Source organism: Acanthaster planci, linkage group LG06 (assembly GCF_054643075.1).
Source record: "Acanthaster planci isolate LZ-2023a linkage group LG06, COTS_SCS, whole genome shotgun sequence".
NCBI classification, from domain to species: Eukaryota; Metazoa; Echinodermata; class Asteroidea; order Valvatida; family Acanthasteridae; genus Acanthaster; species Acanthaster planci.
This window is the reverse complement of record NC_141782.1, coordinates 11,055,011-11,081,051: the sequence shown is the minus strand read 5'-3', so window position 1 is coordinate 11,081,051 and position 26,041 is coordinate 11,055,011. Positions and strand designations below refer to the sequence as shown.

Genomic DNA, 26,041 nt, shown 5'->3' with positions numbered 1-26,041 from the left:
AGGTATGTCATAATCTATTTTACATTTTCAGCGATTGAAAATACGTGTATGGAAGTTTAACTGTTTGTAATTTGACACGTGATAACGTCATCATGACGTGACATCAACCTCATAGGGACATCTTGGGATCTGGGTTGACAGTCACACCAACTTTCAAGTTCATCCATTGTTGAAAATGGTCTGGAGAATTTTTGTCCGAAAAATAGACGAAGAGGAGAAAGATGGAATCCTGCACTAACACTATATGAAAATTATATACAGAATAAACATACTCTAAAATATCGAAACATGAGACAGAAAAAACACAATCATATCACAACAACACGCTTCATACTTAAAACTATCTCTGTCTCTTTGTATCTCTTCCGATGTTTCCCAAGCAATCACCACGGAGGATGAACAGTCATCCCACGAAATCAAATTGAAGCAAATCTTCACCACTCTGTAAAATTACGGTGAAATGCATTCGAATGTGTATTTTGCGGACCTGTATGGATTTGCAAATCGATTTTCCCAGCCCCTTTGTCCCATCGCCGTAAATGCGATAGCGATTTCACGGTGCACGTAGCAGAATGTGATGCTCAAGCTGCCTTCCGCCATTACAATTTTTCGCGCATGCGAAGAACAAAACAACTATGACAAGTAGCCGCTTGGTGAAATAACCGTGCGTCTTTCAAGTGCCGACGTCTGAATGGTAATTAATTGCATTAAACTATAGAGTGGTAAGGATTTGCCTTCGAAAGCCATTACCGTAACAAAGAAATAAACCGCATTGATGGCCGCCAGATTTTGTTGAAGGGGAGAAACTATGCGTTATAATTCTGAACTGACGGACACGGTTGTATGGTATTGACGTGCGACTTTGTTGGTGCGACTTTGGCTTGCGCCTTATTCTGGACTTGAAAACTTTTTTTCACAAGGGAAAATACCTCAAACCACACACTGGAAACATATTTACGCTAATTATGTTATAGGGACACGAGCGTCGCTAGAGGGGGATAGGGGTGTCGGGGGTGTCACACCCCATTGGTTACTTTTGTCGGCAAAATAAAAAAAAGACGAAGAACGGAGAATGAAGACAAAGGAAGGGGATACAGGTAACACTCGCTTTGCGTTACGGTACGACGGCACATTTCATTTGGCACCCTCATTCAAAATGGTCTAGCGACGCCCATGTGTAAGATATAGCCCAAGATAAGGTCCCTATAATATTGTAAACTTTAAAGTGTGGTCGAGGATGCTAACTCAGGGTCGCCGGATTCATCCTCTAACCCACTATCAAGAAGTGGGCAACTGCAGTAGAACAAAACCGTTCAATAAAACTGATCTTGCGCAATCAATGGTGGGGTGGAGTAGTCGATATTTAGCTTCAAACAAACCTCTCTCTTCTTGTACGACAAATTTTTCATTTACATTTCACCGTTCTATTCCTTTAATTAGATGCAAGTTTCCCACGAAGTCTCCAAATGTTGGGACTTGTAGACACTACAATAATAATACGTTGGTTTTTCATAGCAAGTAGGGTTGGAGGTTTCTAGAATACCTGATAGTTTTCACACTTCTTATCCGCTTATGTTTGGAGTCTACGAGGCTTTCGCTCATTTGTATGGTTTCTTCACCTTCCAACCTCAACACGGATTCTAATCCCTCTCCATTCTACAATTTAAACGTTTCAAATCCTCTTGAAGAGATTTCTTCAACGGTTTTTCAGCGTTATACTTTTATTAGTGTAAATCTTATGATAAAAAAGACGTTACGTTAGCGCTGTACTTCCGCCATGGCCGCCAAAATATATGACTCTCCTACATAAAAATTTTCCTTGCACCAAAACCACGTTATCAGCAATGTCGTACCTTCCGTAATAGACCTGTAACAAAGACTTCACGCTTGGTGGTTTACAGGCATGCTTTCCTATGGGGGTAGTGGGACGCGACATGATCCATCGAGCCCCCATTATAGCAAAACGCACGTGATAAGGTGCGATATCATTGTCTTAGATCAGTTGATTCTTGTCTAATTTTTGCTCAGCACACAGCTTAGCTTGTCAACGTTTCTGTTTACCAGCTCTGTAGGGTCTGTCCCTGAGCGGGAGTGGGGAGTGCGTCACTCGCTCTTCTGGCAAGTAATCGTTCTCGGCTGTTCGTCGAGACACTCTATCAGCACAGTCTAAAATGAAAATGCTGTTTGTGGCGAAGGTGAAGCACCCGTCTGAATCTTTCGATCACCTCCGGCATTATGCATTGTAGCAGGAAAACGTGATCCAGTGAAAATTCACCTTGAAACTTAATCTACCTGAAACCGAAATCATTTGTAAACTTGCATGATGGCCACAAGATGATAACTTTCAAATGAGATTGCTATGAAAAAAATTGTTTTGACAATGGCATTTTTTATGTAACGTTAATCATCCGGCCTCGGAACCCGAGATTTATAGAGCCTGAAAGTTGACCCCTGATGGCGCACTTCCGGAACCCTCGGATAAGAAAACCAACGTGCAAAGATTTAAGAATTTGTAATATTTTTTCGTTTAGTTACTTCTTTAAAAACCCAACTCGATAAAGGGGCTTTGGAAAATATTTGCCAGTATATCAATTTATAGAAACAGAAAAGTCACCTGACCTAAAAGAGAAATAGGCATATATCCTGCCAAAAACTTACCCATCACTTCCAAAATTCTAAAATACATGAAGAACAGTCCAATGCGGCGCGGCGGGCTCGTATCGTAGACAAACATCTACGGTTTGGAATTCTATGGTAGTCTGTCGGTGAAAGCCGAAATAAAACTGATCAAAATTTTTACACACTTTCATCATTTATAAGATAATAAACCCAAAGCAATATTATACTTTTACGAAAGATTCTAATATTTTATTTAACCTTTGCTGACAACAACTGCGTTATATTAATTCAACGGAATCTGAAACCCATCGACTGCAGGTAGGTAAATCTTTGCAACTTTCAAACTCCGTTTGAAAACAAACGTGCATTGAACAAGGAGACCTAGGTGCGATATCGCCAGACGTGAAAGGTCGTATTCCTTTTTTTTTTTACCCATCTCCAGGTGACGTTTCCTTATTTCTTGAGGAAGACAAAAGTAAAATTCCAACATGAATGTTTCATGGGTTGGTTTAAGTAAGGAATTATTCTTCCAAAAATTATCGAACGTGATAGGACGGCCCAATGTAAAATCCCATAGGCGGACCGCGCAAGGGTCCCGAAAGCTCGCTGCGTGACCTTTTACTTTCATTCTCAACAGTGCTGATTTACAGTTGGAAGTGAAAGCCAGCGCTTTTTATCTTCAAATTCAACGACGCATGGCATTTTCTCAATGGTCACTTTATTTTGTGGGGAAGAAACTCTCATTGGATTAGACGGGCCAGCTATCTTACGTAAACGTCAGAACCCAGAAGGCCTACAGTGGAACGCCGAACAAGACGGGGCCCACCCAAAATGTTCGATATAGCGGTGTTCGTTTTAGCTGCGTTCCGCTGTGATGTGGTGCATGGGCGTTGCCAGTTTTTTTCAGTGGTGCCTTTCCTTCCCCAAATTTGTAATCTTAATGCATTTTGTATGGGCAGTCCTAAACTTTTGCAAATGACTGTAATTTGGTCTCTCCGACTTTGTTATAACGAGAGTTAATTCGTCACGGGGCAATGTTGAAACTTGCCCGCTGCTGCCCTGGGGGTGTACGAACATGCACTAGCTTAGGACTGCACCGGTGGAGAGTCGCTCTCTCTCTCTCTCTATCCACCCAAACTCCCAGCGTCCTACCATTTCCCCTCTGAGACATTTAACTGAATTAGTCTTGTCCGTACCCCCCCAAGTTATGCCTCACAAAACCAACCGATGGATGTACGTGGAGAATTTCCGGATTTTTGACGCTAAGTGTATGTTTCTTTAGGATGGAACACCGGGCCTTGACGCGCCCGTTTCTTGTGTTGAGAAAAGGCGTTGACACGCGAGGCATTCAATCTTATTTAACGATAGATATTTCACATGGAATTTCGAAAGGGCAGAGCATAATTAGGGCTAAATGTCCGGGGCACTCGGGATGCTGAAGCGTATAAATTCTATGGGGGGGCACGATCACGTGCCCCTGTGCCCCCCCCCCCCATTGTTACGCCACTAGCGCCTCAGAGTTAGTAAGAAGCATTTGACTTGTATTCATGGTCGATATAAGAAAAAAAAATTACAATCCGTTTCCCAAGGGATAAGAGGCCTTTTAATGGACGAAGCCAAGTATACAGGGTTCTTTCATTTTAAGACTTGTAAGCGAGGCTAATATACACTTGTTACTCCTGTTCCACAATACCTTGTAGGCCTACATGAATAGAAACACTTAAGAGAGCAACTTCGATCCCAGTTCTGTATTTCCTCAAGTCAGTGGCCAGGGCTTGGTCAGCGAACAGGGCCATCAAATAGCACTGTGCGTATTAAAGGGCCCATGAAGACCTCCGTAGACAAACTGTTGATTGACTTGTTTAAAAGATTCACTCACTACTATGTCAACAACCCGATAGTAGATGCAAAAATGAAATATAATTCCCTTTGTTGTGGTTAATTGCCCCTGAAATGAAGGTTTAATCCTGAAAAAATGATGGCGTTATGGGTGACGTACATTTGAGAACCCAAATGATAGTCAGGAACCCTTTCGGCTCGTCTAGACCTCAGAGGAACATGGACATTGGACAAAGGCAAAACTTACGTGCCTGCAGTGTTCAAACGTAAAACACATACAATATTCGTCCGTGTATACGATGCCCACGCGCACCCACGGTAAAAGCATGTTCATATGCGGTACACTGCCAAAGTGTGAGAAATTGAACAGCGTTATCGAGCGGAATTGTGTGGACTGATTTGGAAACGTACCCTTTGTCGTTTGCGTTTCATAAAAGCTCCACTTCCTCTTTGCTCACTCGTGGTTTTTTTTAAATTTCCCACAGATTGTGGGCGTTGTGTCTGACTTCAGCAAAACGAGTTGTAAGTGCTCAAAAGAAAACACTTCGACTCAAAAATACGCTCTGCACAGCTTAAGCTTTCTATCTCTGACTTTTGATGTCCAAATTCGTTTAAATTTCGCTTTGGTTGGAAAGTTTGGCGGGCTTATCCAATCTTTAAGAATGTTGCCGCTGCCTGCAATAAATCTGATCGGCATGATCTCTAAAACATCCAAAATAGGACTGAATTTTCCGAACGGGACTCAAGACATGCATTAACACGCTGCCAACGGGCGACAATGTCTTCTCAAATGTACCTCACGGATATGCAAATGTTCTACGTCAATGAGATACCTCTCGGGCGGGCGGGGCAGGACCGTTTCACCAAAAACCTGCAATTTTATGTCTCCCATTTATTAATCAAAACAACAACTTTTACAACCTGTATTTCGTTTAAAAAAGCAAAAAAAATCCAATTATAACAACTAAAAAACACTTTTCACGGACCCTTTAATGTCAAGCGCATGCACTCCATGCAGAATGGTGTTTGCCTAGACTCACATGCCACAACTTACAAACACGCTGTATGCATTCCATATTTCGGATTTCTTTATCTGATATCCTGTGTTTGACGATATTTGAAAGTGCTGGAGGCTAGTAAACGATATTCTATGCAACACAAATTACACACAGCGTCGGTCCTTACCAAGGGGTACTGATTACAACCTCATAAACGACTTTGTAACTCGACATACATAAGGTACACCTGACACTTTAATAAAGATTAAAAACAAAAGGGTCATTGGACTTGAAATAAGAAAAAACTAAATTACCAGAAAATATTTATAGTTTTTACATATTATTTACAGTGCTTTATTCACACCTTATTTTTCCCACACACCATACAAAGTTGTAGTGTCAATCACTTAACAGAAGGGCATATGTATTTGAGACGCAGAGTCAGTACAATTAACAAAAAAGACATAATGGTGTGAATTTTACACCATACAAATATTGATCCATTCATCCGTGCAAATGCTAATGACTGGCTGTGAGTAAACTGGATAACAGACATCATTTTACAAGAGTCAAACCTTTAAAGCAATCACCAACCACCTCATAAAAGATATTGTTTAGGGAAGGATTGATTACTGATGATTAAAAACCTCCTTTCACAAAGGATTGAGAAGAAAGCCTTGTTGCCCAGTGGTGATACGGGTAATAGTGCAGTAAATCATATGGTTGTCTGTAGATTTGTCCAGAAATTGAATAGAAGAGGAGAAGGACATTACTCCACGTGTGTCACAGCCAATACAGTATTGTCTGTCGCCAAAAATGCACATGAGAGTCAAGTTTATGCATGCATGCAGCATGCATTGTGAGTGCAGTGCCACCATGGTAACAGTCTCTCCTCAGACTTCTTTGTAAACACAATGAGGAACAGTTGCACCTGTTTCACTCAGTTTCTCTCCATGGTCAATTTTCAGCTCAAACTGGGCTCACTCTCATGTTTGCTGACGACTCAATTTTGGTTACTCTGTGTTGCACACGCCACGTGTTCATCTCGGTGATATATCGTGGCATTTAACCCCCTTTTTTTTTTTTTTTTTAAATAACACAGCTGACTGTGACCTCAGGCAAAGCTTGCGAGATCACTTCACGTTCCGACCTCCATGCCGATCTGACCTTTTCTAGTGCTGGGACCACTGAATCTCTTTGATATCAATACCCTCCTGTACCATCTCCCACAGAGGGCTGGAAGACAAATGGAAGAAAGAACAAAACAATTCAATTCCATCCAATTCAATTCCATTGACAAATGCAGAACGGCGCCTTTCTAAAGCATTTCAACAAAGGAAAATTGGTTTCAACGGGCATTAAAGGGCCATCCACAGTTTTCACCATTTTTGTAGCATACAAATCAGAGTTGATGATTCCTTTCTATTAAATGTGTATTTGCCGCTTTAAAATGTGCAAAAACTGGAAAAACACGTAAATCATTTTAAAACCTGAAAACAATTGCACACTTCTTGCCTTTAAAAAAAAAATGAATCAACAATTTCAAAGAAACCTACTACTTAATTTAGTGAATGAAATCAGTACTGACTTCAAATCGGCCAATCCTAATTTAGATCTTTCCTCTTGCACAAAAGGTGGTGCCTGTGACAAGTACTGCAAACATCTTTAACCTTCCTCAAAGGGTATACAACTTCTAATCCCCCCCAGCATGGTTTGTAACCTCATGCAGAGATGATAAACCAAACAAACACAGGGCACACTGAGGGATGCTGTGCTCCTTTCTAGAATAATGTATCACTTATTATTCATTCATTATTCATTTCAGTAGGGAGAATAAACAGCATAAAATTAGATACAACGAAACACAAAATAACAGAAATACCATATTTTCTTTCAACATGTTAAACATTTGTAGCATTTCACGCCACTTATGTAACACTCCTTTTTTTCTAGTTACATAACGTTTCCGTGTGCTGAGAATCTCTTTTGTTAAGCCCTAAGCATTAAGGTGGTCCGTGTGCAGGAGAAATTAATTAGCTCGGGATTGTAACAGTGTAATTTCTCTTATGCTCCCACCAACATCATCAAACCTACCTCATTTCCCTGAGGGCTTTGACGTTCCTAATGCACTGCTCTGCCGTGTAATCAATTTCCTCTTCTGTGGTGAATCGACCAATGCCGAACCTAGCGGGAGGTGAGAAATGAAACAAGAGACAAAAAACAAATGTAAAGGGCGGCGCTGACGTCACCGTCTTGGAGAGACATGACAGGCAAAGTGTGCCTGGAGTGTTGATGAACACAATGACTCTCTAATGAAGCTGGCCTAAGGCCGAGGTTTCAGAATGAAACTTCCGTTCCCCAAGGAGTTGCACTGTCATTAAGGTCACATTAATATTAAGGTCTACATCAAAAATAAGGTTACCTGCAGAAAACAAGGATCATATTGTTTCCGACAAGTTTTCGGCCAAAAAAATTGGTTATTCTATTTGGCCGCCGTTGGTGGCAGTGTAAGCGTTAACATGGAATGTTCAATATGTATAGTTCTGTACATGTACCATCGATCCAAACTGACAGAAGTAGCAGCCTAGGCGGGGAATCTACTCTGCTGAAATAAAGTCTTAGGGGAAATTCATTCAATGTTCATGTACTTTACAGTGATGTGCCTTTCCACTGTTTGTAGTTGAGAAAGGCACTCAAGAATTAAAGAACAAAAAGTTGCCCCCCATATCTGCTCTTTAAGGTGACATTGCTACACAGAGTATGCAACAAAGGCAACACGGGCATTCAGGGGGCACACAGTGTCTTCTGACCATCTTTCTTTGTTTATCTTTGTTGGGTAGGTTTCTTAATCCTCTGAATAACCCCAGAAAATGCTGAGGCCAAACCCTCCACATTTTCCTCGATGTCGAGGAATGCATCTTTTTTGCCTAAGTAGTATCGTATGATTATTTTGACATCACTTTGATGAAAATTGGACACACCGTATGCACGATATTTCCAAGACTGGTCAGCAAAAACATTAGCTCTTTCCACTGATGAAGAGCCCACAGCAGGACATGCATGAGGGTGCAACTATAAATAGCCAGAACAACAAAATCCTGTATTCGATTTCATTGAAATGTAATACTTTTACCCATTACAGATACCTTGCATGGCAAGTGAAAAAAAAATGGGTAATGCACAGCCAAGATTTCACAAAATACCAATTTCCAAAAGCAAGTCAGCAAAAAATATAATCTCCCACTGACATGGGATCACAGGCTCACGGGCCAATTCAAATGGATACATGAACTGTAAATGACCCTAAATCAGAACCCTTGTATCTAAATGAATTAAAACTCCGCAATAGATGTCTTCAAATTCTTGCAAGATATCAACAAAAATTGAGAAGGAACAGAGCCAAACACCCCTCCCTTGGAGGAAAGTTAAAAAAAAAAGGGCTCTTTAACCATCAAAGAGTAACGTTATTTTGGCCCATCTCAGAGCTCCGAGGTGGTGGAATGTGGCTGTGCCAATCTCAATTTTTTTAAACTTGGCATGCGTGTGAAGACATTACTTATCATTACAAAAGTTTGAACTCAATCAGGCATGCAGCTTTGTTGCTACGGTCATTTGAAGTTCAAGGCTACATGCGTGCCAGCCCACGTGCATTGAGAACTGCAGTGGAAAAAGTATACATTTTTGGCTGACCTGTCTGGGAAAATGTGCACTGCGCAAGAACACAGGGCTCGAAATTAGAGGGCAAATGTAGCTAATAAGTGCCAGTTTGTCTCATAAATGCGCCCCAAAATTATAAAGAAAGGCTCAAGTACTAACGCACACGTGTTTGTATTCTTGCCGTGAAAAATACCTGAACTTTTTTACTTCAGATCACACTTGTCACCAAACCACAACATAAGTAAAATTTTTTTGGGATGTCACTGTACCGAGCGCCAGCGGCAGGTCTTACACACGCGGCCAGGACCAACAGCACTGAAGTTCCATAATGCATGCGACTGAAACTACTGTACACGTACATTTTATATACTCAGAGTACATGTACATGCGTACATTGATATGTATCTGCTGTATTACCGGCCAGCTCAAAGTGCAAACCTTGTGTATAATAGCATTTGGGGACCATTTGGTCATTGGGTTGTGACTGGCTGCCAATGAAACATCAGTATTCATACATGTGTCTGTGGGACTCATTACAGCCATTCCTGCGGGAGCGGATGCTGTGACTGACAATCTCGGCTCACTGTAGCACACATACATGTCACTGTGAATTTATGTTTCGACATTTAGGTTAGTTCGTTTTCGCTTTCGCCTATAGAGGGTTTTGTTACAACTGGCACGGGCCGGAGTACACAAAGTGTGCATCATCGCCAGTATGTGCATCGTTTTGTGTACGAGCTTTCAAACAATTTTTGGACGTTAACTTATTGAAATGTCATTACAACACAAATGAATACTTGTCCAGAGAGAATCTGACCTGGATACAATCTTTGACAAGACCAACCCTCCAGTTACAAATCCGCACAAAAACAGTAGATGAAATACACCATTGACCATCAAAATCACTTTTTAGTTTACAAAAAAAATTCTGCATGTTGAATTTCTAACCCAAAAACTTTAGAAGAAAAAAAAAGGAAAAACTACCAACCTTCCCAAACTATTTTTTCAATGTAATCATGGTAATACGATGTACAACTATTATTTTGTTTCGCTTTAATTTGTTTAATTTTCTAGATCATATATGGTATATGGAAGCTACTTGCTCACATAAACTGACTACTTCAGCTGTCTAGGGAGCGAGTACTTGCTCCCGTGATGATAAGCCTAATTTCGAGCCCCGAATGGTATGTTTGAGTTTCACAAAGGTGGTGTCAAATGACAGCAAAGTTTTCTCTAAAAACTATTAAAGGCTCAGCTCCTGAAAAAAACACTGCAGCCAAATCAGAAAAATACAAACCCCAGCTGTTTGTGGGTTAAAGCTTATAACTGCCAAGGCATTAAGTCAGTAATATGTGACCCACTTTGTGAAAATGAGTCTCAAGTTTCCAGAGCCACTTTGGAGTAAAAAGTCCTTTAGAATAATTCTGCACTTTGTAAATCGATAGGAACCCGTAGCATTTTTCACCATGGAGTATCCACTTTCATCAAGACGCCAAACTGAGTGATACATCAAAACAAAAAACGTCCATTTGCTCTTTCCAATACAAATGAAAACTCCAGAAGTGGCCTTGGCGACTTAAGACTCATTTTCATGGAGTGGGTCACATATGGTATGTACTGTAATAGTGGCTCTGTCTTTGTCAATCTTGTATTAAAACTTTTGAATGTCTCGGTGGACCTTTGAAGGATCAAGGAGTAGGCATACAAATGGAGGTCAACAATAACAGGGGAATTTCAAAGAAGTACGCGGACTTGCTACAACATTTTCCAACTTGTAATGGGAAGTAAAAAACGTTAGGAAATCTGCTCATCCAAGGGAAAGTTGCATTCTTGAAGGAGAAAGTTCAAGAACATATTCTCAGCATTTCATCCCTACATTTCTGAAATATCTTCCCATTAACTAAGATATTATCTCCCATTAACTAACGTCTGACATGTTTTTACCCAAGTTACCTGATGGAAGAATGAGCCAGGTCTTCAGCGGCTCCGATGGCCCGCAGCACGTAGGAGGGCTCCAGGGAAGCCGAGGTGCAGGCACTGCCCGATGACAGGGCCACGCTCTTCAGGGCCATCAGCAGTGACTCCCCCTCGATGTAGGCGAAGGAGAGGTTGACGCAGCCCGGGTAGCGCTGCTCAGGGTCACCGTTCTGGATCACATCCGAGACCTGGCCAGTCACCTTGGAGATGAGGCGTTCCGACAGGGCGGAGATACGCTTATGGTCGTACTGGGAGCAAAAAACAATGAGTGTTGGTGTTGGTGTCTCCTTGCTGTTGGTTCGTGTGGAGATTGGATGCTCAACAAATTGGTGGCACAGACCAGGTGCCTTCCGCATATTACCCTTTTGTAACACGTTGCCCAACCTTTTTCAAAACGTCAAAAGTAACAACAATGTGAGAACCAACTCAACCAAGCCAGTAGTGACGGACCCTTGGGCTAATCATCTACAGGGGTGAGATTTGAGGCAACTGTCAAATCTGGAAGAAAATGCTTCCTTAAATATGTCCCTCATTCCTCCATTTCAACAATTGATTGCACCATGTGGTTATATTATCGCACCATGTGCACCCAGGTGCCTCCAGTTTCCTTGCTTGTTGAATTTTTTTGATTAAATTCTGACAATACTCATCTTCCCTTCGCTGCCTCTTATTACGCCTGACTTTCGAGCCACAAAAATATCCATGGATTTTTTAAGTCTTCATCAAGTGAAAGATTTCTACAGCAACCAATGATTTTGAGAGCTTTTTTAATTGATCAAAGTGACAAATTTTGAGATGTTCCCTTAATAAATTCAAACAACGGACCACAGCTCAAACAACACAGTGTCCTACCTCCATCTCTTTCATAGAAATACGGCAGGCTTCGCCGAGTCCAACGATGAGCGGCGTGGGGAGGGTCCCACTGCGCATGCCCCGTTCCTGGCCTCCACCACTCTGCAAGGCCTCGATGCGAACACGGGGACGACGCCGGACGTAGAGTGCCCCAATACCTGCCCAGGCAAAAGCAAATACGAACTCAAACACAACCGCAGCGTTATCTATGGGCGAGATACATCATGGTTCACAGATTTTATCATACAAATCGTGGGCTTAAAAGTTGAGCATCCAACAGAGAGAGAGAAGGACCTTTTTTTAATATTGATAAACCATTTTCTATAGAGTGAGACACTGCACGTACGTACTAAAGGCAGACCCAAAACCAAATTTTCAAGGGGGGGAGTCATTCGGGCCCTCAAACTATTTTCATGTAACTTTTTCAGGCCTTACTGACGCGTGACGCTGCCTTTTGGGACTTTCTACATACTTCTGGTTGGAAGAGAAATGAAAGAGACCAAAAATTCACATTCGCATCTTTTTTTTTTTAATTGGCTTTCTTTTGGGGGCTACTACACACAGCAATCTGTCTAACACATAAAAAGGTTCAGAGATCCACTGCCAGGCAATGAACATGGTTTGCAATTTTTTTTTTTTTCAGGCACGTAACAGCTGTCTTCGTAAAATTGGAAAGGTAAAATTTGTCTGTGTAATTTCGATCCCTTTCACTCAGACCTCTGAAACACAATCAATACCCTCTCCAAGCTGTTACAGTGTCTCAAGAGGGCAGGTGCAGGAAACCTAGTTTGATCACTACCTTTCGGGGCGTAGATCTTGTGGCCGCTGATGGACATCAAATCAACATTCATCTTGTTGACGTCCACTGGGATCTTGCCCACGGCCTGGGCTGCATCCGTGTGGAAGAACACCTTGTGGGTACGGCACAGCTTGCCTGGAGAGGGAAGTGCACGAAGGCATGAACAGACGAGAAAAATGGTCCAAAACTGGGCTTGTGGAAGGTGTCACATGTGGATTGTCATTTCATAGCCTTCTGTTAGTCGCACGATCTTGGAACGGGAAAGGTAAATCTCTAACAGTTGGTCGAGCACAGATTATTAACTGGATTTATCTGATGGTTTGGATTACCACATCACAAACACAGTGCATACACCTAAGCGGACAGGTTGTTAAAGAAGAGACACAACAGGTCTGAGTGTACTTTTAACAAAAGGACAATTGAATGCTGCGATGAAACAAATGGACAAAATCAAAACTGAAAACCCTGTATCTATGCCGTGTCAACAAATCTCAGTAATCCCAGGAAGTGTGGCCCAATCTAAAAAAATGAGTCAGATGTTGCCAGAACCACCACTTTTGAGTTAAGGGTCTACAAGAACCTTGCAACAATGAAAATCAACGGGAACCCAGAACATTTTTCACCCATGTGATGCCTTTTGTCCTCGGGATGCCAGACCAAAACAAAGAGTCCAGTTCGACCTTTCTGACGCAAGAACAAAAGAACTGGGAAAAAAAATTGCTTAAGGACTCATTTTGTGGGATCTGGCAACAATTACAGACTGATATCTCACCTATTTCAGCTATGGGTTGCTTAACTCCAATCTCGTTGTTGACCATCATGACACTGGCAAGCAGAGTATCCGGGCGAATAGCCTCTTCAAAAACCTACGTGGGGAAAAAGAAAGCAAAAAGTTACATGAGTGTGCTCTAATCCCAAACAACAGAGAGTGCTTTGCTGCCAAACAATGGGGAGAAATAGGAATGGGGGTGCTCTCCGTAGACCGTATTCACGTCAAAGCTAAAATTACATCTTATTCCCTGAATCTGTTTTACACATTGTGAACAGTTGATTACAACGGCATCAGACTATTTTATGATTGGCATGCGTTCCCACCCTCCCGTTCAATATTTTTCCAGATCCAGCTTAGAACAAGGAGGTATGTTTAATCAAAAGTTTGAAATTATCAGAGTAAACAATTTATTACTTCCATTTTTACTCTCAAATTGCAAAAAAGTAAAGAGTTAACCAAACTTCCAACGTCGGTAATTTCAGTATGGTCTACAATCTATTCCACTTGTTTCCGTGTTCTCCTCGTCTGCTTACAGTTTGGGGAGTGATGCATGCATACCAGGGAAGCAGGGTTTAAGCCGTGACAGGGAGAGGAAAGTCAGTTCTAGAACTCAAAAAGATGGGGGGGGATGTGGGAACCAGTTAGCAAGTGAGAGTACCTGCGCCACTTTTCCACTTTTTCTGAGTTACTTCAATCACATGTTGCAAATGGTCCAGATACAAAACAAATTTTCAAAAAAATGGGCACAAAATAAAACTGTACACAAACTAGACATGCTGGATACCAAACATGATTGAAAAGCACCAAAACGTAACGTCCAAACACTTCTTTCTGAGCAGTTGCAGCTGGCCCTGTAAAAACTGTACGCATACTGACTTATAACTGAGGCTAAAGGTGCCGAAAATGACAATTTTCTGGCAGGGTGCAACCCAATTCGTTGGCTAATCAAGATACAAGCATGTTTCCTCTTTCTATACGTTCAATTTTCTTTTGGAAAAAATCTCAGTTACGGCTGTTGTAAAAATTTCCTATGGATTCATTTCAGGCCTGCAAGTACACTAGCAAAATGCAGTAACTTCCCCTACTTTTACTCCTAGGTCCAACAAAGCCTTACTTTAAGGTCGACAATGCCGTTGGATTGCACAGGCAAGTAGGTCACATCAAATCCTTCGGCCTCCAGAGCTCTGCAAGAATCCAGAACGCACTTGTGCTCCTGCCAAAAACAGGAAAAGAAACTAAACACAGGCATGCCACTTTGGCTTTGACCAAGCAACAAGGAAATTCCAATTCTTACATGAGTTTTTCCAATTTTCAATGGCGTGAGTGCGAAGTGTTAACAAGGAAATCAGCGGATCTGAGGATAAGTTGCATGCCTGTAAACACCGCGAACACGGACTTTCAACTTTGTACAGTACAAAAGTTTCAACTGTAGTTCTCCAGCTGGTAGCCCAATGTTAAAAGCCGTGAAATATTGAACTTGGCTGAACCTTGGCAGTGAAAGATGAAGAAACTTGCCAGTTTAGCGATAGGCAGAATACAACAGACCAATGCCAAATGTGCAATTCAATAATTGAGTGAGGTGAAACACAAATACTGAGTGAAAAACTTTAAATGCACTTGTCACCAGTTCCTCAAAACAACAGTTGAAGAAATGGAAGCAGTCAATACTTGATGCTGGATATGGCTGGAGATCCATTCACTCGTCGCCATGCATTAAGACCAATCTGGTTCGTAAGTGTGACATCATTTCAGTTTAAACCACGCCCACTGCACATGCGCTGCACAGAGTGACATGCATTGATCGCCGTTAACGCGGAACCATGGAATCGGAAGTTAACACGCAACTTCAGCTTTGGTCCAATGGAAGCCTGAAAACTGTGGCACATCCAACTTTGTGACGAAGTCACTTATGAAACGGATTGAGATGGAAGTTGAACATGTGTTTGGAACAAAGGCACAAGCTATGATGCAGTCAATTTATACATGTAGTCATTAAAAAAGCTTCACAGGTTAACAAAGCCTAATAATCATTTTATAAAAACTGCCCAAATCTTCATTTGTAGTGAGTTCTGCGGGAAGTGTGCTTTCCAGTAATATATTTGAGTTATCTTTTCCGGTAGATGACATCAAGCTCTTCAGAAAGCAATGCAGACACACCAGGTCTTTAAGAAATGCAATAATGCTGTACAGATCTACTGTGAAGGCCAACTCACCGTCTGTGTGGTTAAGATGTGCTTCTTACGGGACTTGTAGAACCGGCCAACACCCTGTGAAAGTGTAAAAGAGGATCGGTATTTCGGGAATAAATATTAACAACAAAACATAATCATAATTGTTTTCATTTCTGCAGAGAAAAAGCAAAAAGGATTAGATGAAAACATATGCATATTCTTGTAAAGGGGCACTGAGTTTGAAAATCCTCAGAGGTTTTCAGTGTGTTTATGATGAAATGGTAAAACTATGGCTGTTACAGTTAGGTCCAGGAAGGCAGAGGTAAGTTGAATTTAGGGAGTAGACTTTGAAGATCTAATAGCTGGATTGTCATAACAATCTAAGTTTTTGAACACCTCAAAAAGAGACCAAGGCCTTGGCGAAGGGGTCCTTGGAAACTGTTACTTTCACTGAAATTCCACGCCTTATAAACAGAAAGTTTTTGGTACCTTGACAGAGATGTTATTGGACTCCGTGGCGCCACTGGTGAAGATGATCTCGCGCGGGTCTGCTCCAATCAGCTGTGCTACGTGCTGTGAGGTACAAACACGAGGACTAATCATGAGTGACATATTGGAGGAAAAGCCAAGAGGGCTTACACTGCCCCCTGTGCAAGACCCTTTGCTGCCCACTTCGTCAAGCTCTGTCGAGGAAATGTCACAAAGGTGTGGGTTCTTCCATGAGGTTGGGGCACAATTTGTGACGGCGTTCATTGTTACATGGGTTCCGTAAAATGAACAGCTATTCCCCTGTGTTTGGATTCAAAATTGACATTGTTACACATCTTGCATGGCTGAATACGGAGGTTTGTGTTATGGTCATAGAGTAGATGACCTACTCTGCAAGTCATGACAGGTCGAAAAAGTTACCGATGCAACAAGGACACCATCACAGATTGCGCCCCAACCTCATGGAATGGCCCGTATCTCTTTGTCAACATTCATCCCCTGCTAAATCTACTGTACCACTACGTTTGATTCCTTTCCCTTGTGCTTGCTCATGTGAGTGTGACTAGGATTCTGGCCCAAGTAACCAACCTGCCCTGCTGGTTAAGGAGCATCTTGAAAGTCAGGAATGTTCGCGTTCAGTTGAACCATTTCCCATTGGGACACTATGTGCTGAGCGTACACAACTTTGAACAGTTTGAATTATTTCAAGAGCTTAAATCATGCCATGATCTTTTGACCCTAACCATTTGCTCTGCAACCTGAGATCTTTCATTTCTTTAAAAATATCCACCCATACGTGCACCTATAACAAAAGCACCATTGAGGGCCAGAGAATTGAGCAAAACACGCTGTTCAATACTTCATCAAACTTCCAACTGACTAGGTATTCTCCAACCCACTTACTGCTCTAGCGTTCTCCACAGCATCTTCACTCTCCCAGCCGTAGGAATGAGTCCTGGAGTGGGGGTTTCCAAAGTAAGCCAGTGAGTACGGCATCATGGCATCCAGGACACGTGGATCCTGAAAAACAAACACCATCAAACTGCAGTGAAGACAGAGTCCTGTCTTGAGTGGAATTGTACAGATCATGGATAGGAGTATCTTGTGGAAGTTAAATGTTACTATTGAGATCTTGTTCCAGATCCAATGTGGAGAAATTGGGGTTTTTTGTACGTGTACATGTATATGAACAATTTTTTTTCATGTCTAAACTGAAGTGGGCATTGCTCGAGAAAATGTGTTCTTTCAAAAAAGTGTGTAAAATGTCAATAATCACAAGAATTTCATAGTTTCACCATGATACATGTAGGACATTCTTTCACACCTGTGTACTGCAAGTACACATCAGTCATTCACGAAAGCAACTACTGACACTTCCTACCCAAAACCTATCTGGGCATCACCATGCTTATGGTTGAGTACAGTAATGACACACATGGTGCTCTCCAGCGGTGAATAAGCACAAGCAGCACAGAAATGACACAGTCTAAGTCATTACTGTCGTCTGTTGCACCATGAAGTGACATATCATGGGTAGTTGCCGCACCATGAATTGATGTATCCTGTGTACAAAGTCTATGGATGGTATGTCGCTTGGTGGTGTACCACAACTATCCTACACGTCACTTTGTGGTGAAACCTATGCTATGTAAACCATGAAGGTTCCTCACCAGGGGAGTGGTGGACTGGGCATCCATGTAGAGTGCCCTCCCAGCAAAGTCATCCTCTTTCGCAACTTCAGCCCCTATATTTAAAAAAAAATTATTGATTAAAATGAACACATGTAACTCATGCAATTATGTGGAAGCAATCTCACAAGAGGCAGTCTCTTAGACACAAGTTGTGGATCGCACGAGAAGCGGAAAGTTGGATGCACGAAAGAACAATATTGAGAGAAATGTACATGTACATGTAAGTACCAGTACATGTATGAAAATTATATTGATATATTTCTTGCAAAATCAGTGTCACACTAGTTCATGTAAAATCGCACTTCAAAACACCACGACTGTTTTTCACAAGCCTGTGATTTTCATATATACTCATGTTTACATGTACATAATTCAAAGCTTTGGAAACACTGCTCTATGTCCCAGGGTGTACATGCAATTCCCTATAAATCAATTGTAAGTAAATTAAGGCTTCACTGCATCTAGTGGGAGTAACTTAGACCGTACTTAAATACATGTATTGCCTTTATTAGCATTTGGACATGATCTCAGCATAGCAGGGCTAAAGCAAATTTGCAGTGGCAGCTTTACAGATAATTTAAGGACACAACAGAAACCTCAAATTTCACCTTCAAAACGGCTGCAAAAATGCTTGACATGCCAGATACTAAAAGTCAAGTGTGAGGACCATGTTGCAGGTACATGTACATGTACTTAGACTTGAAAAGTGCCATTTTTCGTAAAATGGCGAGGGCTCCTTGGTGTTATCATTTTCAATGTAGCACATCAGTCTAGGCAAAGTCTCACACCTAAGTAGCGCATCCATATAGAACATGCACACCCTATACATGTACTGCATGCAACAGAACTGTCATTACAAGAAGCGAAGCTGCCAATCACACTCATGAAACAGCATGGAGAGTGATGTAAGACAGTAGAGGAGCACACATATCATAAATCGGGGACTGTCCCTGTACTTGAAGAAGTCCCATACCCTGAAAGAGAGAATTTCTCCTTAAAAAGGGGACATTTTTTCCAAGTGGGCTTAGGTAAAAAATATCTACATGTACATGCTATGATCAATTTTTTCTCCCATCCATTGTATTTTCCATGCATATGAAGTTTAAGTTGTTATTATGACCTTTGTGCCATGTCACTTGATTAACTAAATGTATATCATAAAAAATTGATTTTCAGAAAAATTGTTTTGATGCAGTCTTTTTCCTACCCTGTACGTGCCAATGCAGACTCCTACTGGTAATCCTAGAAGTACGCGTAAACGGTACAATTTTTTTGTAAACGGCAGCTTAGGGGAAATGTTTCTGCTGAATCCAATTAAGGCATTAAAAGGATCCCCAGAGCAATGGTAAGATCACCAAGCCCACTTGAAAAAAAAAGTCCCCATTTAGAGGGACATTCTCTCTTTCCGGGGACTGATTTTGTCCTTGAATAAAGGGCCTTCTCCAAACACAAGGACAGTCTACGAGTTGTGACTGCGAGAGATCAAGTCGGGTCATGACTGATAGGCCTACTTCAAATACGGTAACACCAACGGCATGCAACACGTGCCAGGGGAGCCCTTGGAATATAACAGAAAAATTTCACTTTTCTACATCATCCACATCGATTTTCGCATCGTCATCATAAAATAAGTAAATCTAACTCATGTTAAATATCGCTTTCAGAATCAGATGACTAGGTTATTGTATCATAGGGCAGAGAAAAATTAGCGGCAGCCGTACATCCTATCAGTCACGTCAGCCTATAGGTCTGGCTAGTATCCACAAGTCACCATAATTTGCACACTTACATGTAGTACTTAGACCAAAATTTGTTCTTAAAGAAACTAAATTATCATGGCTTCATTAGCTGAAAGTTTGACTACAATCCTACATGGAATAATATTATGAAGAACATCGGATGTTACCAAAGCAACAGGAACAATGTCTTCTGCAATAAATTGAGTCAGATCGGCTGTAGTAAAACCTACATGTCCGTCACCATAATTCGGGAACGTATTTTCAAACGTCATTTTACAGGGTATCAGTAATGCCCTAAATGTACTTCTGAAAAATCTGCCAGTTTCTGTCTCTTGAATGAGGAATTGTTTTTTGCATTAATTACTTTGGTTTGGTGATGCAGTTTGAACAAAACACTTTTATTAACAATAGCTTGACTTCCCATCACTTTCTCTTTTTTGTTCTCCTAGTTTAAAAGTTTTTTCAATTTAATTTCAAGTTACAGAGCAGAATGAATTTTTATTCTTTTAAATAAATCATAATTAGCATAAGTATGAGTGATCGATCTGGGTATTATGACAAAACTTCACTTTCTAAGAGTATTTCTGAAAAAATTCCCGAAATACATGTACAGCTATACAATGCCACTGAATCCACGCCAATCGTCGGCAACAGATATCTGAAAATATGAGGTGATCAGTGCTTTTTCAGGCTCCGTATTTTTTGTAACGCCCTCAGTGGTTGGCGCAAGTTGACCGAAGCCGTCATCAGTGCTTGTATCTGATGTCAACACCGATCATTAGCAAACAGCGATCATTTATCCCATTTTCTAGACAATTTCAGCCAGTTAAATTTTGTATTTAATCTGTTAAGTAGCTCTACTGAGTGGAGTGTCAGTATTCCTCTTTTAATGATTTTGGACGGGATTGTCATACTAACGCTCCACGACATTACATATGGTAAAGTGAAAACGGTTCTTAAAAATTCCCAAGACTCACCAAAAATATCTTTATCACCACCTACTGGCTTCCGCAAATGCCAATGCCAAATGGTTGGGGCTTCGAAAATCTGACTGCTTTCACTCGACACATGCACAGCAACGTTTTGCCTCCTCCCATTCAAATACAGGCATGTAGAGTTTCTGACGCAATAAGTCTATGGACGAACACGGTCCTTTAACGAAACCACAGGAAAGGCTGATATATAGTCGGGGCATAAGACGTATTGACCAGGATACAGTCATTTGTAGCACTCCCAAACATCATGATCAACAAGTCTTGTGTGCAGACCACATAAAGCCCACTCATGCGTACATTATGAATAACCATGCTTGTCCACACCATAGACTTATTGCATCAGAAACTCTACACGCCTGTATTTGATTTGGGAGGAGGCGGCAAAGAGTTTAAGTGCTGTGCGTGTGTCGAGCGAAATGGTCGGATTTCAACAGATTTTGAAGTCAGAAATATCACTGAAGCCCCACCCATTTGACGTTGGCATTTACAGAAGCCAGTAGGTGGTGATAAAGGTATTTTTGGTGAGTCTTGGGAATTTCTGAGAACCATTGTCACTTTACTATGAAATGTCGTGGAGCGTTAGTATGACGATCCCGTGCAAAATCATAAAAAGAAGAATACTGACACTCCACTGAGTAGAGCTATAGTTTCTGTTAAGTAAAACTGTGCTCTGCAGACATTTTTCCTGAATTCTCATTGGAAAAGCTTTTAAAATTCGCACACAGGCCTAGCTTCAGAAAGAAAAATGCCAACATTTAAGTAGAAAGTGACGATCGATCACTGAGAGTAAATTAAGTGTCATAATTTCATTCAAGACTTGAATGACGAAAAAGTTGGATGTGCGAATATACATGTACACTGTGCAGCTGTATGCACGAATTTAGGGTAGGCTACTCCACAATAATCGTAACCCTAGGCCCCCCTAATTTGTTTCGTATACAGGCCAGATCACTATACTTCTAACACTAACAGTCTCTTTTAATACAATCAACGTGAAACTGCTGCTAATGGGCCCCAAAAGAGAAAACCGAATTTGTTAAAATTTATTTTTACCTAGGCCTACATGTACATGTACACGCACATGTACTATGTAGGCCTAGTGACTGTTTTTATTTTTCTCAACTTATGCAATTACTGGTCTGGTTCCCCGACACACGCCGTGCCAGAGTCGAAATCATGCCCGACAGCGCGAGCGCCATGCGGATTTCTTACCCTGTTGCACTGCGACGGTCCCGAACGATGCAGCTTTCTGCAGATAAGGCCGCCCAGAAATCCCTGCGACTCCCCTGACCACTCCCACTGTACTTCTGCAGATTCCTGGCAACATTTCTAATCAAATAAAATACTTTATATTTGCTAAAGATGATGTTTTAGGATTTTCACCGCGAACCCAGCTAGCTGCGCATCACCAATTCCCGAGAAGTGTGTGTGCCAAATGAGGGCGCTACAAGTTTGCGCCGGGAATGTTGTAATGTTAATGTTGTGCATGCTCGACGCGCTTAATATCTTCGGCACAGGGCAGGTCGGACTTTCGTTTAACGTTTCCCGGTGCGGAAAAAACCGGCATGCATGTTGTCAGTGAAGTCTATCTAGAATATTATCTACATGCAATAAACATTGCTGGGTGAGTGAAATCATTATCTAGCCTACGTTACATTAAATCATGCAGCGAAGAGAGCTCTGAAATTGGCCAGATTTGGGGGTGTAAATTGTTGGCCTAGATCATCAGATGTTCATGTACATGTAAGTTGGATTTCTGTTTACAAAAACGCATCAACTGAGCTGCATGATGTAGGCCTACTGACTGTTTCTGTGAAGACACGAGGGAGAAGTAAGAATGGCACGGCTGACAAGAGCTGCTAGGCTTGCGAATGTTACCGTGGGAATTAGGTGTATGGAAAATATTACAAGGAGTTTATGCTGTCATGTTACGAACAGTGACAAGCTGTCTGCAATTCAAGGTCAATGTTGGAACAAATGCTTGAATCCTGTAAATAGACTGAAAACACTCTGCTCTTGGAAGCCACTGACTTTCCTAGGACGAGTCGTCAACCAGCCTGTCCATTGGTTTCACACAACTGGGGTCCAAAATTGGTATGGCCACCTGACCATCACACCAGAACAAGTCAACTCTATTCTGCACAGGAATGAGCTTGCGGTGGAAGTAGATGCCAGCAAGTGCACCTCTGTAAAAACTTTCATGACCAACCAGTTGCGGTCAAACAACCCGGTGGAGGATCGCAGGGCAGAGGCAGCCTGTGTGATGACCAAGGCCATGCTGTTCGGCGTGTTTGACGGGCATCACGGACCAGCCTGTGCCCAAGTTGTCAGCGAACGCTTGTTCAATTACATAGCAGCTGAGGCTCTCCCATACAAAGTGCTCCAGGAGGCCCTACGGATGTTTGCCAGCGGGGAACTGCTAGAGTTAGTTGAGTGGTACCAGCATCCTAATGATTACATCTCCCGTGACAGGCAGACGCTGTTCCGGCACAGTCTGGGGCAGTACATGAAGGACAACCTGGAGATGGATTTCCAGGGGGAAGACAGGGTGGCTGACGTACTGATGACGTCATTCGACAGGCTGGACAAAGACTTATCCACCGAGGCACAGAGCACTTCCAATGGGGAATTCAACGATGAGGGGCTCCACACTGTCTTCTCTGGTGCCTGTGCCTGTGTTGCCTATGTGGAAGCAGACGATTTGTATGTGGCCAATGCAGGAGACTGCCGGGCAGTGCTCGGCCGGCAGAGCGACAACGAACCTTGGAGTGCCATCGCCCTGTCAAACGATCACAATGCGCAAAACATTGACGAGGTCAGAAGGTTACGCTCGGCCCACCCTCAGGATGAATCATCCACCGTCATCAAGAACGGTCGCCTGCTGAGCGAGCTGGCCCCCCTCCGGGCCTTCGGGGATGTGCGCTACAAGTGGAGCCAGTCCCTCCAGCACCAGGTACTGAACCCCTGGTTCGGCACTAATGTCATCCCCAAGAACTTCCACACTCCGCCCTATCTGATCGCCACCCCCGAGGTGATCCACCACCGCCTCACCCCGGATGACCGCTTCCTCATTCTTGCCACCGACGGACTGTGGGACTTCCTGACCCCCGAGAAGGCCGTCAGCCTGGTTGGGGAGTTCCTCCTGATGAGTGACAAAGTGGGCAACTTCCGCCCCCCGTCCACTGACATGACTCTTGAGCATATTCACCAGATGCTGTCCAGGCGCAAGGCAGCCCTGTGGCCGAGGGATGACAACGTAGCCACCCACCTGATCCGCTACGCCCTGGGTGGTGTTCACAACCGGTTTGACCACCATCGGTTGGCCAACACACTGAGTCTACCAGATAACGTAGTCAGGCAGTACAGGGATGATATCACAGTGACAGTTGTGTTCTTCCAATGACAACTGTCCAACAATAGCAAAAAAACCATTGAATTTGGATTTAGTGTTTAATGAAGCTTTCAACTTTGCATTCAGTAATTGCCGAAGGAAATGGCTATTCCTGTAGATATTAAGATTGAAGTGTTTCTGACAATGACAGTGAAATATGGACATCCTCTGATCAGTAACTGTAAGGTTTACTTATTTGTAGAATTTGATGTTTTGTACTCATGTAAATGAATAACAATACTACAGTTATTAAGAAAAACAGGTCTATTAATTAGTCAAAGTGTTACCCACAACATCCAGGTATTTTTTTACAAGCCTTCAGACGACTCTGAGTGTGCAGTGTTGATACAGGTACATGTAAATATACGTCAGCTAAGGGCTGAAAACCCACAATATAAAATGTGCAAATACATACACTGTACGTGTAAATGTTCTTTCTTGCACAAGGTGGTATAAATTTAATGGAGTACTTTTTAAAGTGGAATATTTATCAAGTATTCTTGTCGTTGTTGGTCAGATTTTAATTAACGTAATACTCTAAAGTCTCAAGAATCCCACATGCATGGAGTTCGCCAGCAGTCTTTTTTACCCTCTTTTTCTTGAACTCATGACAAAACTGGGAAGTAAAGACCAGGAGTCACTGTCCATGTGTGGTAGTCGAGACCCCTTTGACTTGAGACCATCACAAGACAACACAAGACCTATCTGAATTCAAAGTCATGGGCAAGTGAAAACCACATCGGAAACATTACTTTGTCATCGTTCACCCTGATTTGCTTCTCAACTATAACACGAGCTACAATGTTTTTTACATGTGTTTTGCCACCTGGATGTATGTTGGACCACATGTACACCGAAGGGTCTTGCTGATACATTTAAAGTATAAACAAAACAAACTTGTGTTGTATTTGCATCCTTTGGACATGTAAAAGATACTGAATGTACTTTCTGAAATGTGACCTGCCACCGCAAAATGACCTGAAAGTCCAAATTTTCAAAAATTAAGATACTTAGTATTGATGTCTTTGAATTCAGCACGAAGAGAGCTTTCCAGTGGCATGTACATGGAACACTTGGGGTAAAAGTATAAGGCGACTATGAAACATTATTATGGCAGCTGTGTGTCATTGTTTCCGACATTGTTTAAACATTTCTGACCGGGCACGAATAATGCTATCAAGTATCATCGACATTGCTGAGAAAATCACATTTTTAAATATCTGATGCTGCGAAAAAAATTTGGAATTAAATAGACGGAATACTCTTTCAAAATATTACATTTCCAAATATTACTGTACAAAAGCCATCCCCTTCAATATTTGGCTTTGAACCCTCAAAATAGGAAAGTGCGCAATGCCACTTTATGCTCATTTTGTCATGCTGGGTCGCAAATACGTAAGGTTAAATGTGGGCACATGTACACTGTATAAACAGTTCCGGGCTCTTAAAGTTGGTTCATACATGTGACATGGACGTGTACTTCATGCTAAAGTGATGTCCGACTAAACTTTACATTAACTCTGAATTTACAGGGCATCCATAATGTCCGACGTGAATATCCCTTCGCATTTAAGCTTTCATGTGACATACATGTAAATGTATAGTGTGTCAACCAACCTTCACGCTGCACGTGAATGTTACAATATTTCTTATTAGGCCATCCAAAAGAAATTGCTCTGTCAATCTTGAACATTTTGTCTGTGATCATTGTATATTATTCAACACTTGTATGGCTTTGGATCTGCTCTCTGAGACAGATATATCAATTTTGAAATGTTCTTTGCAGGCAAAGCGCCAGTAATTCTGTTTGCGCTTGCCCGACGTGTTCTTTCTAAATTGAATACAAGAGAGCATGTATTGAGAAAGCATGTGTTTGGAGACTTTTTATACCCAGATTTTTTTTTCTCCAGTATGCAGTTTGGAGAATATACATGTAACACTGGATTGTTTTTGAGTTTTTAACAAATTTGTATGGTCTCTGGTCTGAGCGTGAAGCAAGGTTGGTGCGACAGTTGAAGAAAACAAGAAAAGAAAGCTACAATAAGCCTTTGT

The 26,041-nt window shown here is 41.8% G+C and overlaps 2 protein-coding genes across 2 annotated transcripts; one reads left to right on the top strand and one right to left on the bottom strand.

The window, feature by feature from the left end:
• Positions 1–5,330: 5,330 nt before the first annotated feature.
• Positions 5,331–22,043, bottom strand: nfs1 (NFS1 cysteine desulfurase). Its single transcript, XM_022250942.2, has 12 exons — positions 21,811–22,043; positions 17,844–17,917; positions 17,077–17,193; positions 16,174–16,257; positions 15,727–15,780; positions 14,628–14,726; positions 13,514–13,607; positions 12,742–12,876; positions 11,943–12,100; positions 11,067–11,338; positions 7,551–7,640; positions 5,331–6,692 (listed from the first exon to the last, which is right to left on the bottom strand). Exons 1-12 carry the CDS (start codon positions 21,923–21,925, stop codon positions 6,629–6,631), a joined length of 1,356 nt encoding a protein of 451 aa, XP_022106634.2. The 5' UTR covers positions 21,926–22,043; the 3' UTR covers positions 5,331–6,628.
• LOC110987833 (pyruvate dehydrogenase [acetyl-transferring]-phosphatase 1, mitochondrial-like) lies at positions 22,033–26,033 on the top strand. Its single transcript, XM_022250941.2, has one exon. The coding sequence runs from the start codon at positions 22,436–22,438 to the stop codon at positions 23,999–24,001; it is 1,566 nt and encodes a 521-aa protein (XP_022106633.2). The 5' UTR covers positions 22,033–22,435; the 3' UTR covers positions 24,002–26,033.
• Positions 26,034–26,041: the final 8 nt, after the last annotated feature.

Bases quoted from the DNA above. Each gene is read 5' to 3' on its own strand.
- LOC110987833 (XM_022250941.2), top strand. From the start codon at position 22,436: ATGGCACGGCTGACAAGAGCTGCTAGGCTTGCGAATGTTACCGTGGGA.
- nfs1 (XM_022250942.2), bottom strand. From the start codon at position 21,925: ATGTTGCCAGGAATCTGCAGAAGTACAGTGGGAGTGGTCAGGGGAGTC. The intron at 15,781-16,173 runs GTACCAAAAACT...ACACTTTCACAG, and splicing joins CCAATAACATCTCTGTCAAG to GGTGTTGGCCGGTTCTACAA. The intron at 13,608-14,627 runs GTAAGGCTTTGT...TTCCCCACGTAG, and splicing joins ACGGCATTGTCGACCTTAAA to GTTTTTGAAGAGGCTATTCG.